The sequence below is a fragment of the Diplotaxodon limnothrissa genome, linkage group LG9 (genome assembly GCF_057381915.1).
Source record: "Diplotaxodon limnothrissa isolate DT_005_m linkage group LG9, D_limnothrissa_male_GT1.1, whole genome shotgun sequence".
Taxonomy (NCBI): Eukaryota; Metazoa; Chordata; class Actinopteri; order Cichliformes; family Cichlidae; genus Diplotaxodon; species Diplotaxodon limnothrissa.
In genome coordinates this window covers 26,434,392-26,450,388 of record NC_140604.1, presented here as the reverse complement: position 1 = coordinate 26,450,388, position 15,997 = coordinate 26,434,392, and the positions used below count along the sequence as shown (strand labels likewise).

At 42.1% G+C, this 15,997-nt stretch overlaps 1 protein-coding gene across 1 annotated transcript in view; it reads left to right on the top strand.

Moving 5' to 3' along the window:
- slco5a1 (solute carrier organic anion transporter family member 5A1) overlaps positions 1-12,218 on the top strand; it is a 33,825-nt gene extending 21,607 nt beyond the window's left edge. Inside the window, exons 4-9 of the mRNA XM_085362405.1 lie at positions 2,638-2,802; positions 5,497-5,695; positions 9,942-10,101; positions 10,516-10,757; positions 10,849-10,913; positions 11,761-12,218. Coding sequence (XP_085218531.1) covers positions 2,638-2,802; positions 5,497-5,695; positions 9,942-10,101; positions 10,516-10,757; positions 10,849-10,913; positions 11,761-12,218 — 1,289 coding nt within the window. The remainder of the gene's footprint in view (positions 1-2,637; positions 2,803-5,496; positions 5,696-9,941; positions 10,102-10,515; positions 10,758-10,848; positions 10,914-11,760) is intronic.
- Positions 12,219-15,997: the final 3,779 nt, after the last annotated feature.

Here is a 15,997-nt window from a genome sequence, read left to right as displayed (position 1 = left end):
GAGACTGGAGATGCCAGTTGCGCAGAGGGTAGGCGAGCCACCTCCAGCTAAAAGGTTTTCCAAGTCTCGCTTTTGTGCCCAGATGTGACTGATCAGACCACACACACACTCATACTGAGAGAAAAAGACTGTAGAGATGGAAGAAAGGCTGAGCGGCAAGAGCAAGATTTTCATGATTAAAATATAAGGCTGTCATTATAATCTAATGATTTTTTTCTCTCATTTGAATAAAGAAGCTTTACTGACATATTTGTGACCTGACTTCTTAAAGTTGGTTGGACGTTTTCTGACTCTTTGTGTTTCCTCTGAATAGTAAAAAAAAAGAAAAAAAGAAATTTTCCCAAATTTATTTTTCTTTCTATTCACTTTGTCTCTTGTTATAAGTGTTATAATCAAAGGAAACCCTACAGACTCTTAAAGGATGATTTGCTCCAGCTCAAGGTGACTTTGGAGCTGTAGATTCTGCAGCACGTTCCGGGCGTTCTACGGCACATCAAACATCCAAACTACATGGATAGTAGTTATAGAGAAGCAGTAGCTTGAATCTGAGGTCCCTGTGGATTGCAGAGATCCTCATTCTGTCAAACTGTTCCTGAAATTGTATACCTTAGCTGTGCTGAGATGGAGAAGTCCATATGCGCCAGTGACCTTGTACCTCTTACAAGCACATTCAAGGAAAGCTTATCTTACACAAGGTTTAGACACATAAAATATACAGAAGACCGAAATAATGTCCTGAATATGTCGTGAAAACAGGGAAACCAGGGAGCCATCCCTGGCAGAGACTGTATATTTCCATCTCCTCTGATCTGATATCTTTTTATAAGATATAAGCAGGGATTAAAATCTGAAACCCAATTTTAGGGGTCAAATCTGGAACAGAATTACTTAAAAAAATCTTGCTTTTGTGAGGTTGTGGTCAGCTGACCTTTGCTGCTCTTTGTGTGTTTAGTCAGCTAAATTCAACAAGATACATATCGATGTTTCACAACTTATATCACAGATTTTTCCAACCCTTTAATACCATGAAAGTATTATAAAAGGTAGCAAGTGAATCTAATCAACATCATTTGAAATACAAATTAATGTCTGCTACCTTTGATGTAAGCTAATATTGACCACGAACACCACGTCTGCTCCGTAGCAGTCCAACATGAAGTCCTGACTGTAAACTTCACCACAACACTGTAAACTAACCAGTTTAGCCTGCATTAAACTGCTTAGTAGTGTCCTACAGTATTTTTATGCAAAGTTTGAATGAGACAAAATGAGTGTACTTCAATTCTTAACTTTCATTTTAAATGATCTCCAACTTAACCCACCCTAAACAAAAAATTGTTGTTGTTGATAATATTCGCTTCTCTTCTGTAGCTCTGACCGCAACTTTACATTTGCACCATGAACGGTTTACAGGAGTGAGAAGAAAACAGAATGTGTTCCGGGCATAGCAGTGAGTGGGATGTCTTTATTTTCTCATTTAATGAAAAGGATTTCTCTGTCATCATAAATTATGAACTCATTTGACGGTGTTATGCTGGCAGTATGGTAACCCGCCTATCAGATTTAATAGATCATTAATTAAAGGTGCTGGATTGTCGTTCCAGATCATTCCTGCACACATTAATGTCTGTATATAAGATATATGCAGAGATGCATTTTTGACATAACTGCATAATTGCATTGGGATAAAAAACATTTTTTAAAAACATTTCCTGGGACTATTAAAGGCTAGTAGCAGGGAGTTGATTAGTGATTCAAATGGAAGTCTCACATTTGTTTTGTCTTGACAGCAACCATCTGCCCTGCTTGTTTATGTATGAGTACCTGAATCCTTACTTGCTCCAAACATTTTTTTTTTTATTGTCACCAGATATTTATCTTTGAATCAATAAAAACATTTCGGTCCACTTTTCTTTGCTGCTATTTCTCAGCCAGTATGACCAATGTACTGGACTCCATAGGAAAGACAAGGAGCTCAGTTCTGCCCGGTAACAGTAATGCACATTTGCAGTTAGACCACATGACTACCGAGTGACAGAATTAAGGGGGGGTGTTTTCATCATGGGGACCAAATCATATGGACACTGCCCTCAAGCAGACATAAATGCCCTTGTCATGATAAACCAAGGATGACAGTATTCAGGCTGTAAATGCAGAGATTGGTTGGTTGGTTTTGTGCACGCAGCACAGAGGCACATGATCCGCATGTTTGCACTGTATGGCAAACATGCCGGTGGCTTCGTGAAACCCCTGAAGCTCAAAACGATATGTAGGCACAACTAAATAATGAAGGGAGATAATTAAGAGGGCAGCATGAATGGTTAAATTGTGCTCATTTATAAAAAGAAAGCGTTTTCCACAGAAATCGCGGAACATCTGCATGTTTGTTTACTGTCTTTTTCTTCTGCAGTCGTGCGTGAAACAAGAATAATTACCCGGACTAATGAGACATTACCTAAGGCTGATACTACTTAGGGCTCGTTTTGGCTTTTTTCAATTACAACTCTTCTTGCAACGATTCTTCCGATTGTAGAGTGTGTGTGAGAGAGAGTGAGAGCCAAATTAAGAAATTGATTGCGCGTTAATTACAGCGCGAAGGTAATGAGCTGCTCCGTCTTGTCTTGTGTCGCTCCTCAGACCTTCCCAAGGCAGCACTGAGGATCCTCAGCAACATGACCTTTCTGTTCGTCAGCCTGTCCTACACAGCAGAGTGTGCCATTGTCACCGCCTTCATCACCTTCATTCCCAAGTTTATTGAGTCACAGTTTGGTATCCCTGCCTCCAATGCTAGCATATACACAGGTGAGTGTGACTTTCTTTACTCGTAGGTGTGAATATGTTGCTACTAGCTGCCAGTGAAAAAGCTGTGGCAGATGGTTCACTTTATTAATGGTACTTATGTCGGTTTTGTTTTCTACAATCAGAAAATAGCCGTCGATTCAGTCTGTACTGACTTAAGCTCACATTTGTTCTCACCTCTCCACGTGCACACATCGCTATGACTCTTTGAGTCCTGCTGGATTTCATTCAGTGATAATCTTCCATTACATCTCATGACTGTAACACACAAGTCTCTGCAGGCGACATTCATCATAGCTTGGTCTCTCTGATATGCACAACCACACATACACACACAGGACCCTCCACCCTGCCTACGATTTGTGCACCACATACGTAGGGTTCACAAAGAACCGGTCTAATCCTTCAGTCGCGTCTAAGCCAGCGGTATTAATGCACAACTAATCTGGTATCAGGATTACTACGCTAAGGACTGATTAAAAACTTAATTATGTCTTTGAAGTCATGAAGGTGTGGGTATTTGTGTGTGTGTCTGTGTGTGTGTCCAAGAATACTGCTGGCTAACATATGGTCATTTTTAGACTCTCACATATACACACAATACCGTCGCCTTTTCTCGTCTGCCTGTTGCCAGGATACAAGGGGTAAGGGCAAACGGGTGGTGCAGTTGCCATGACTACTCAAATGATGCCAAGCTGCCATGACTACTCAAATGATGCCAAGCTGCCAGGATGTGATGATGGTTAGAGGCGAGGAGGAGAGGTGCCTCCCGTTGATGGGAGCATAGTGCTTCCTCAAATAGTCAGCTGGACTGACCGAATACATTTCAGATATGATGCAAAGGAAGTGTTGGTTATAACTTAGTAGGTGTAGGTTTGGTATTTATATGCCAGATATCCAAATCTCTTTGCTAATAGCTCTTCTGGAATCACATTGTTTGTGCAAAAATACTCCTTTATGTCTCTTAAGCTGCAATATCTTTGGCATTTTTCATAGATTCGAGGAAAGAAATGGAAGCAAATTATATGTCTCTATAACAGGCTGCTACTAACAAACTGCCTAAAGGTACAATTTAAAATTGTTTTTTTGTTAAGTTTGCTTCAGTGATTCATAGGTCAGTGTTAAGTGGGTTAACAAACACAAAACTTTGAAAGACCTCCAGATAGCCTGGAGAACTATTGTGGCTGTAAAATACAAAATAATCTCATCTTTCAGGAACCTTTGAATGGTTTTTCTCTAGCACAAACAGTAATGGAGTTGTGCTTTTTTGAAGAACACTTGTAAAATGTGCACGCTGCAAGGCTGATGTTTAAAAAAGAAGAAAAAATCAAAAAGATCACTTTTTTAAAAAAAAATCCAAGAAAGTCTGGCTGCTGGGGAGCAAGAAAGAAATGAGGGGTGACTCAAGACTTTTGCACAGTACTGTATATAAATAAACATGACTCGGCTTAGTGTAACTAAAGTGAGCTAGCACTGCATTTAATGAATAGCAATATAGTCTCACAGACATCAAATAGAAATAACTTGAAATCACATTAATTACCACCTTGTTGGATCAGCATCATGCCTGGTTACAGAGCTGCCACAGCTACATGTTCATTAGATGTTGCTGCAGAGATAGAGCTGTAACATCACACACGCCCCTCTCAGCTGTAGCCTCCCCCTCTTCTGCTGCTTTGCTTTCTGTTTTTTGACTATTTGTCACTTTAGTTTCCCTTTGTGTTCCTTATAGTTCTTCTTAGGTTCTTAAAGCACCTCTTGCATATAGTGACACACACGTAACCTCTCATGTTAATAACTGTTAATGCGGAAAGAATATGTGTAAAGAGCCTTTTTCCCCCCATGTGTACATGTTTAATGTCTCACAAAGTGCATGGTTTAAGCATAGAAACATGCACTTATAGGATAATTTTAAACACCTGTATTCTGCCTAGTTCTCCCTGAGCATGCTCAAGGATACTTTGTCTTTTGTCCTCTCTTCTGTTTTTTCCTCTTGAGCTCTGCTTTTAACACACACACACACACACACACACACACACACACACACACACACACACACACACACACACACACACACACACACACACACAAATACCATGGATACGGTGAGAAGCCACATGACATTTATGTGTACTCTTATCATTTCTCTGCTAATCCTCTGTCTTTGACGGCCCTCCGCCTCCGCTGACTGACCCGGTCTTGCTCATTACCCGGCTGTGAGCATGTGCGGCCGGGCTCGTGGGCTGCCATGTGCACCCACCCTGATCCTCGACCCCAGCATGAGGACACTTGCCACTCGGCCTGTTTTGCTAGAGGCCAGGGTTGCCTCTCTTCTCGCTGTCAGTCTGACTGGCTGTGGTGGACTGAGAGCACGTGCTGCAGCCTGAAATGACTCACAGCTAACCCACAGCGTGGCCTTGTCACATTGATGGAGCAAACCTAGTCTGGTCTCTTGCTTTCGATAAAGTAATTTATTCTTGATTAAACGGGCGGGGTGACCTTGAGCAACAATTTCTGACAAAACTCACAAACTCTGTCATATAAACGCATAACGAGCTCGCTTGGCATTCGTGTCAGTGTGCCTGATTAGAAAGCTGTGCCTCAGATGTGTACACCAATTCATCCAGTGTTATCATTTTTCCATGGCACGTTTTATCTGCTTGCAACACCTCTCCATCTCACCGATTACTTTCTCAGGTGTGATCATCGTACCCAGTGCCGGGGTGGGCATCGTGCTGGGGGGCTACATCATCAAGAAGTTGAAGCTCGGCGCAAGAGAGTCGGCCAAGCTGGCCATGATCTGCAGTGGGGTGTCTCTTCTGTGCTTTTCCACTCTCTTCATAGTGGGCTGCGAGAGCATTAATCTAGGAGGCATCAACATACCCTACACCACTGGGTAAGGACAGATAAACAGAAGTTATTGGAAAGGAATTGTAAACCTAACATTGCTTTTCATTCAAAATAATATCTAAACATCATTTAAGAGGTTTCATTAGTTGTAAAATAGACACACTAGACAGTTTTTTTCCCAGTCTGATCGAAGTCTTGATTTTTTGCTTTGCAAGCGTGACTCTAAAAACAAAATTAATCATTTAAAATGAGCCATTGCAAAGCCAGAATGCTCAGACTAGACTGTGTATAAGATGTATCTGAGAAAGGGTGTGGGCTGTCAGCGCTCCCATCTTCCTCATGTGTTGTGGTGTTGGGAGTGTGAATGATTAATTAGCAACACTGGCATCTGCTGAAGTGACTCGCTTTGCCACCTCTATTTCTGAAGCTGCTGCGGCTCGACAGCACATCAGCAGCCTGCTGCTGAGTTAACAAACAGTCATGTGACGTGTCAGCCCCGGGGGCAGAAATATGGAGTGGTCTGCTGGCACACTCAGCTATGAGCCCGCTCGCACAGACGGGCGGTACCATCCACACGGCGACCCTGGATGATGCAAAAGACCCTGCAAACTGACTACAAACATTGCAAATCTACTGTAATAATTTCCTCCTCTCCTCCTACTGTTTGCTGCTAGCATTCTCAGATGTTACGTGTGCAAGCATACAGGGATAAATAATACAAATGCAGTGAACATGACAAGTATTCACAGCACTTCACTTATTGCACATTTTGTTAGATTTACAGCTTTATTCCAAAATGTATTAGGTTCAAGTTTGGGCTCTGGCTGGAACACTCAAGGACATTTTCAGAGTGGTCCCAAAGCCTGAAGCACACTGAATGATGTCTCTCTACATTTGTATTCATCTTTCCCTAAACCCTGACTAGCCTCCCAGTTCCTGCTGCTGACAAAGCAGCATGATGCTGCCACCACCGTGCTTCACTGTAGGGATGGTATTGGGTGATATCATTTAACCTCCTAGGACCTGGCGTCCACATATGTGAACATCACATTTTGGGTTATTTAGACCAAAATACAAACTTTTGCTCTACAAGGGCCTGATATCCACTTACGAGGACATTGTACTGCCATTGTTCTGTCGAAATTCAAAATGAATGTCCTCATATGTGGATCTCATTTTTCTCAGAAACAAAAATCAGGTAAAAATAAAAAATCAGGTAATTCTTTGTTTTTACACTCATCTGGTCCCAATCAGCCCAAATAGCAAAGAGAAATTAAGAGGTTAATAATAAGGTGATGAACAGAACCTGGTTTCCTCCAGTAGCAACAATCGGCATTCAGGCCAAAAGGTTCAATCTTTGTTTCACTAGACCAGAGGATTTAGTTTCTCGTGGTCTGAGAATCCTTCAGGTGCCTTTTGCAAAACCCAGAGTAGGTTTTCCACCCTGTTGACCCAGGATAATATTGAAAACCTGCAGGACACTGGCCCTTGAGGCCTGTAGTTTCCCATCCCTGTTCCAGAAGGTTCCCCTCTCACCACAGAACAACACAGGAGCTCTGTAAGAAAAATTAATGGAACAACTGAAGTGTTGTGAATACACCAAACATTTTATTAGCCAAGAAAACTTACATTAATTAGGCTCAACCGAAAAACCATCCAAGAGTGGACGCACTTGAGTTGACCTCATAATTCACAGCAAGCTAATGGCTCTGTCACACAAGTTTACTAAGAACAGATTGTATGTAATTGCCAACTTGACCCCATTCAATTACAGACTGATATCAGATTGACGCTGTCTTATGGCAACATTTATGACAGGGTTAGGGTTAGGTTAACTTCGAAGACATCACTTTCAGTTTAAAATAAAAAAGTAATATCGCAATATTTAGCATAATATTGTACCTTAAGTAAGTTATTGTGATAATATCGTATCGTATAATATCTGGTGATTTCCACCTCTAGTTTGTATCCATGTGTATCCCACTAAATACACTTAACAGTGCTTAACCTATGTGAAATGTGCTTTTCGCATAACTAAGTTAATTAAGGGGACTATTTACTACACTGCCAGTAAGCCCCTGTGCTTTAAAGTCCTGGAGCTGACTCATTGTAACTGTAGTTTTTGTCTGAGCCCATGTTTGTAGAGGGGTCAACAAGACTGTGTGAGCCAGCGGGCCTCCTCATTACGAGCAGCGGTGGTCTCTAGTCACAGGTAACACCCACACGGGAAATATTTAACCCAAGCTGCCCTTTGTGTCTGTACTCTTACGCTAGTCTAGACGCGGCTCTCCCCCTGCTGACAGACTGAGGACTATCTGACAAAAAAAGGACAGAGCCAGGAGGCATGTCGAGTTATGTAATGTTCTTAAATGTCTGCTAAAGTGTAATGTGATAATGTGTTGGGCTGGTTTTCTTAATTGAAAGCTACAGCATCTTCCCACAAGACCTTTGTTCATGACCTGCCGACATCACAGGTTTGGTTGTTGTCCTTTTTTTTTTTCTTTTCCTGGTCATTGTCTGCCAGCGACAAAGCCGATTAAACCACTCACTCTCGTCGCTCTGTGCTTGGGTTTTTCATGCAGCGTTGCCTGGGCACAGTGATGCAAAATTTGCAGGGTTCATTAAAGGCCGGGGTTTGGTCTAGAAAGGGACATGTGCAATCAGTGCTGCAAGACTGCAACTCCATGAGCCTTAAATGCCTTTTCTTAAAAAAAAAATGTATGCACACACACAGAGTCTGGAATGTGACACTGTTATGTCAGGGCGAGCCCAAATGTGTCGTTCCAGTGACAGCTAATAAAGATGAGCCTGGACTTTCCGGTCCTGTGAAAAATGATGGTCCAGTGATTTAAGAGTTTTTTATTTTTTTCCCCTGTTTGGCAGATTTTACGTAATGAAAAAAATTACTGGCAACGAGAGTAACCTACCATTACACGGCATGTCAAAAATAATCAGAGAGAGAGGCCCCACCAGTGTTGGCTGTGTGTGCTTGCGAGCGTCACTCCTGACCGCTGTGTTGTTAGGGCCTGTCCCCATCTGTTCCGCAGGGCTCAGAGTGAAGCTTCCCAGAGAAAACCCAGGGCTCGCTTCACTGCTCCCGGCTTAGATGAAGCCAAAGTCCTGTCTGGCTTAGAGCGACTGTTCCCACACTGCCTAAAGAGCCAGTGGAGGTGTCACTTCCTCATCCCCCCTCGTTTCTGTCATTCTATCATCACACATTCCACACGGCTAGATCAAAGTTAATCAGAAGGCGGATTATATATAGAGACAACTGTAAAGATTGTCAGGAAGATCAGCAGCCTCCTCAATAATACTTTTTCTTTGTTGAATATACAGCTCCACACAGAAACTATTTCAGTTTTTTAATTGCTTTTTGATGCTTTTTCCCCCCTTTTTTCTCCACCCTTGAAACAAAACTTTATGGCATGCTGAGAGGGAGAGTGGGACAAGTTTAATTGTCTTTGCAGCAGGGAATGTGGTTTAAAATGCTGCATATAGGGCCATTAATTTGTTTTCAATTTTCCCGGAGCTAAGTGACGTGCTGATCCTCCCGCGGGCTCACGCTTGCAAAAAGAGATTGCACTCACGCTAACCTGGACAAATTAATGCTTAAGAAATTATTAAATTCTCCTGAAAATTGAATGGCCAATTCCCCTTGCCTCCAGCTCTTGCTAACACAGCACTCGTGTGCATTGCTAAATTAAAAATGAGGGGTGGGGTATATTAAAAAAAAAAAAGACTTTGGTGCATTTTAGCATTAACTGATATAGTTGGAAAAATTGAATCGGCTGGAAAATATGAGGTAGAAATAAGCGCCGAGTCAGGCCAGAGGGCAAAATAAACAAATAACATTACTGAATTAAATGGAAAAAAAATGGCTTTATGATGATTAAAAATTCACTTTTTAAAATACCGTGCTCTGCTATTGGTGCATCTTCCACCCACTGATTTTTATTTTATAAACATATATCTAACCTGAGGTCTCTTACTGGGCTGGAACCAGCCAAAGCTGTGATTGGCCCCATAAAACCCCAACGTGCAAGCATTTGGTGACAGTGGCAAGGGAAAAAACCTCTGGAGGGGCAGCCATCTGCCGCAATCGGTTGACACGCATTCTCTCACATTCACACCTACAACCAGTTTAAAACTAAAGTTAGTCTAACATCCATCTCTTTGGACAGCGTGGAGGAAATGCAAACTCCACACTGACGATGAGGAGGTTCAAACCAGGGACTTTCTTGCTGTGAGGCGACAGTGTTTTTGTTCTTAGCGTCTACGCTTTTCCTCTGCAGCCCGACTCTGACGATGACCCACAGGAACCTGACGGGCAGCTGCAACGTGAACTGCGGCTGCAGGATCCACGAGTACGCTCCAGTCTGCGGCTCTGACGGCATAACCTACTTCAACCCCTGTCTGGCTGGATGCAGCACCGTCGGCAACGACAGCACTGGGGTGAGTGCACAATAGAGGGGGCGATTGCGTACTTGCTGCACTCATAGTTCCTTTTGTGTTTGTGTCACATAATTGCACAAGCGTCAAATAAATCGGAGAATTATGAGTGGAAAAAGAAATCCGAGGAGTTTGCCAGAGGATACACAAATCATAATGGATACACAAAGACCTGTTTTCTGTGCATTCTCTTCTTGTAGCCCTGCAAATAGAGGAAATTAGCGAACAACAATGTCCCAGAGGAAGTTATAACAACACAAGGAAAGAAAATGTTTGGATTCTTTGCCTAGATCACTGATTGCACCGTGTTGGTGGTGCCATCCAGTCTGTATGTGAATCTAAACGTCTGTTTTAAGGAGCTTTGTTCTGATTTAACTCAGTTTAATTGCAATTTCTCATTGTTGTTTTCTCCCACAGATCAGGAACTACACCGACTGTGGCTGCGTGCAGAGCAGGCAGGTCATCACCCCGTCCTCCGGCAGCCAGGTCAACCAGCTCCAGCTCGTCATTGTTAAAACGTACTTGAACGAGAACGGCTACGCAATGTCAGGGAAGTGTGATCGCACCTGCAACACACTCATCCCTTTCCTGATCTTCCTCTTCATTGTCACCCTCATCACTGCCTGTGCCCAGCCCTCCGCTATCATCGTCACACTCAGGTAAGGGAGGCTGTCCTGCCAGGTTTTGCCAGAGAACATCTAACAACCTTTGTTGAAGTTTTTCATTCTAATGTGGTTTCCCTTTACCCAGGTCCGTCGATGAACAAGAGAGGCCTTTTGCTCTTGGGATGCAGTTTGTCTTACTCCGAACTCTTGGTATGTTTCTCATTATTTACACCACATAGAAAAACTGTCCTCGGTATGCTTTACCAACTTGTTAGTTTGGATGAATCTCTTATCATTGCTGCCCATTGAATCTACTTTGCCCATACAGGAAGTGCAAACGCTTTAATTTAGTGAAAAGTGAGTATTTGTTATTATTTTGTTCACTAAGACAGCAAACAGCTTTCTGAGCAGCTGAAGATGTGTCGTCAAGCATGTAGCCAAGCAAATCTGTCATCTGATGTTTTCACAGCTTCTCCATAGTCCACTTTTCTCCAGCTTTTATTGTCTTGTTCGTCCTCACTAACGCCACAGAGAGCAGGGATATGCCAACTTGTAACACACCTCTGTGAACTTTTGAGCAGACAGGTGTAGAAAAGTGCTCGGGCTGAGTAAACACTACCCTTGCGTGGAATCCAATCAGCCTGGCCTTGCTGTGTGAACATAAAGTTGTCACAAAGTTGCAAAATGTGTGCAAGGATGCACAGCGGAGCCCTGTGTGTGTATGATTATAGAGTTAACACAATCTAATAATGAGTTTCATTATATACACCTATACAATGTTACTGAAGTTAGCGGCGCTTCTGATCGGCATAAAGACAAACATTGCCACCAAGTGGTAGAGAAATGGTACTGCAGTGCAGTTACTGTTACTACTGTGCTGTATGTATTAGGATGTATTTGAATTCTGTGAAATTAAGTTTATTAGCAAGAAAGTTTAATTTGAGTTAAATTAATTCAGTTCAATTAAATATTGTTATGTCAGCCTCAACCCACTGTATAGTTTATATTCAGTTGGCTGAAATTAAAGTAATTAACCACAGCTTCTCTCTCCCTCCAGCCTACATACCGACGCCCATTTACTTCGGTGCTGTGATCGACACCACCTGCATGCTATGGCAGCAGGACTGCGGCGTGCACGGCTCCTGCTGGGAGTACGATGTGACCTCGTTCCGCTTTGTCTACTTTGGCCTGGCTGCCAGCCTGAAATTCGTCGGCTTCGTCTTCATCTTCCTCACCTGGTACTCAATCAAGCACAAGGAGGCGCGAGCTGAGCGCTGGCGTCAGCACCTGCCTCCACTGGGTACTGTCAGCGAGCTCGTATGCCACGCCGGAGGCCAGAAGAGCCACGCGCGTACCCGTTCCTGCCCCGTGTTCATCCCGCCTCGACCCGAGCCGCCAGCCGCCCTCCTGCTTAACCGCGGCCACAGCAGCCTCAGCTGCCCAGGCAACGCCCTCAAAGCAATAACTCCCCCCATCTTGCTGCCACATCACCACCGAGGCTCTGCCCATGTCTGAGAGTGCGCCGGTTTCATAGTGACACGTGCCTTCCTGTCTGTGCATTTGCACGACACGGCGTCTGCTCACCACACCAGTCAGACGCCAAGCGGGGGGTCCGCCGCTGCTGTAGGACAGACAGGCAGAGACACAAGTGCGCCCACCACACCTAAAGGGCTGCTCGTCCTTTACGATGACAGGAGAGCGAAAGATGTTCTTTCACTCAAGAGCATATCATCAGCTGCAGCCACACGGCATCCACACAGAAGGTCAGACCTCCAGGTTTGGACGCTATAAAGACATCTCATGGTGCTACTGTTAAAGGGCAGGGCATTATCATTATGTACAGTCAGATGAATCATCATCAACACAGCGTCTAAAGCACAACCTGTACTATGCAAGCTCCTGTGTACAGCTCCTCCCTTCTCAGTACTGTACAGCTCCCTCTGTATTCCACATCTGTACCTCCTCTGCTCCACCCATACCACCACACTGTTGTCCATTCTTTGATAATCCCATTTTCACTTGCAGGTTAAGCATACTCTTGTGCATTTGAACCTTTTGCACCTGTTCTCTCGTCTGGTGTTGTCCACATCTTCAGTGGGACTGCTTTCTAATCCTTTCACCTCCTTCATTTTTTTTTCTTAACAGTGCCTCTCAGGCTGCCTCGGCCAGTCCAGTATAAAAGGCTAGCTACCAGGGTAAACGCTAGCTACTAAAAAGCCAGTCATTTCTTCTTCAGCTGGGCGACAGCACTTATTGGTCGTCACAGATGATCGTCTGCAAGTTAACCATGTAGCTCAAAGCAGGCAAAGACCAGTTGGTACAGTGTAGAATGACTATAGGCAAGAAAACGATATTTCATAGCAAGTGGTGTTATTAAAATGTTATTTGTCAGGCGGCAAAAAGAAGAAAGGAAATAAGAACGGTACATTATCTCTTACCATGTGCTGAAGTTACTGAATGTCCCAAAGATGTGACAGTAGGATTTATTTTTAAAGTGGCAAAACCCCCGTTTACTTTAACCCCTTTTTAAAAGCGTCGTCTTCAGAGTAAAATGATTTGTATGGAATGAACCTGCAGATGAACACGTGTAATTTTGGCTTTGTATTGTAAAGGCGTCTCCATACTACTGATCATCAGATGTACATAGTAGTATTTTAGAATATAAAAGTAGCAGTGCAGCAAGCTTGACCCCTTATGTCACTTATTGGGCGTTTGGGGCCATCTAGTGGACACAGAATGATGGCGCGTGAAGGCCAGTGAATGTTGCTGTTTGTCAGACCTACTGTACTATGAAATTATGGGTTTCTAAGTTAATCACTGCTCTGGATTAATTGCTTCAGACCCCCAAAGGTTATAATCGAGAGAACAGATGACCTGCTGTCTTGGATATTTATTTATTTAAGTCAGATGTTTAAATTTTTTCTGGCAAAGTCTGCTGAGTTTCCCGTAACACTGGGCTTGTGTTGTTTAAGTAAATTATAACTTAACTTCCTCTAATCAGGAGCATTGAAGCCTTGTTGTGTTCTGATGTTAGAAATATATAAAAGTGCATTGAAAAACTCAAATGTGAGACTTTTTTTTTTTTTTAAACCACATTTTTAGAAGTATTTTTTTCTCCACGTGCAAGGGGATACATAAGTCTAATAAAAGTAACAGTATTTTATATTCTGATTGGTATGAGTTAACAGCCCTGCCACTTAAAGATTATCATAGGTAGATCAAAGATTAATTTTTAGTGTTACCGTGACTTCAAATGAAATATTCATAAGTCATCATTGTGTAAATATTAAAGCAAATGAATCATATTATAGAGCTCACGTGTAGTTAGAAGCATATTTATAAACTAATCCATGATGTTGTAGTTAAAAAGGTAAAAAAAAAAAAATTCTTAAAGCTAGAAAAATGAAAAAAAAAGTGGTTGAACAGTATTATTCACACGGGAAGGTTCATTTTACATCACAAAGGGGAAAGGTTGGGATTATTGAACTGTTATCCATCAACTGAACATAATAAATTAAAATGTTGAAACTATGCTTCCCAGAATGTCCTATATTATGATTCTCTGCTCTTCCTCCCCTGGGTCGTATTCATCACGCACTCTAAAGAGGACTAGCAACGTAGGATTACGAATCATCTGCTCACTTACTGTGATTGCTGCTCATGAAACTCTGTTCTGATCCTTAAAACCTGTGCAAAAATACCTTAGGAATATGTTCACTGCAAGGCAGAACAGTAACATTTCCAAAATATTACTTAGCCCAAGGCCTTCTGTGTTCTTAAAATTCGATTTTTATTTTTATTAAAGCATGAAAACATCTCTTTGAGGTGAAGCAAACTGCTCTCCTTGCAGGGAAGGCTAGAGAATCATCCGGCAATGCCGCACCAAGGCGGCGATTTCTGACTTTGCTGTACTGTACACACACTTGGATTTCAGTGTCCTGCTGTTCAAATGTCTGGATTGCTACTGGCACAGATGACTTTGTGTTGACTGCAAGATTTGCTTTCTTTCTTTTTTCTTTTCTTCAGTATTTACACTGAAAGTGAGTTTCCTGTACTCTCCAAGTTGAGCTTTTATTGCTTTGTGTTCCTCAGGAGCAAAAGTCTAATTACTGTTTGTGAACACTTGATTTACAAATGCCTTGAATACTTGATATTTGTCACTCAAATAAAATAAAAAAAATCAATAAATAAAGAAAATGAACTTGCTTGAATCATTACACACGGAGACTTGAGGGTGAAAGGTTTTATTTCTTAACAGCGTCGTGGCTTTCCCGAAACCAGAGTTGTTCCATAATTTCTACACACACAGCTAATGCTGCAAAGAAAAAGGAGCTTCGTGAAATCAGTTTCCAAGATAGATGTGAAACGTTGCCCTTGGAGAACCTTTTAGGCTTTTACTGACATGGACAAACCTGTAACAGTGTGTCATAATGTAACCACCTTGAAATGAACTGGCCATGTGCAGCACCATTCTCTGTCGTACGGTGACGTTTCTTTACAAAGTTACAGAACCACACGAGGAAGACGTTCTACCACGCGAGCGCTTTTCTTGTGATCAGTGAAGAAAATCTTTATTTAAAAAACAAACAAACCCCAAAACAAACGTGAGCAGGTGTCGTGTTTCACGCGCCTCGTAGCTGACTGTTAAACTGTGCCGTGATTGTCTGAAAGCAAAACAAAGTTATGTTGATTCTGTAACCTTTTTTAAATTATTTCATAAAATCTGAGTTCACAGCAGACAGGCAGTGGAGGACCAGGGTCGTTATTTTTTGGGTGGGGAGGGCTGTTTAAAAGTGCTTGTGGATTGTGATGAGAGTTTGTTGCGACTGGGCAGGACTAGGATAAACTGATGAATGGAGCGTAACTAACTCGATGCTAATCACCCATTTAGAGATGGTTTAACCACTCACACCGTTTTTCATAAAAACATATTAAAAACATCAATGGTGTTGTTATCCATGTGGAATTCAGCATTTTTAATTCCAACACTTAAGTTTAGCTGCATTAAGGCTTTTTTTCTAAAAAAAAAAAAATTTTATATATATATATATATATATATATATATATATATATAATTTTTTTTTTTTTTGAGGAAAAAGAAACATAACACTGTTTACTAATAATTGTAGGCAACAGTAAAAAAATAAACAATAACTTTAATACTCATTATACAACTCTGACTGACTGAGGTGGCATTATTCTTTTTGCTTCGCTCTTGGCTAGCACTCCTTAGTCACCGTGTCTTTATGGTGACCGGAAGTTTATTGGCTGGCTGGCCAGAGCGTGAGTCTGCC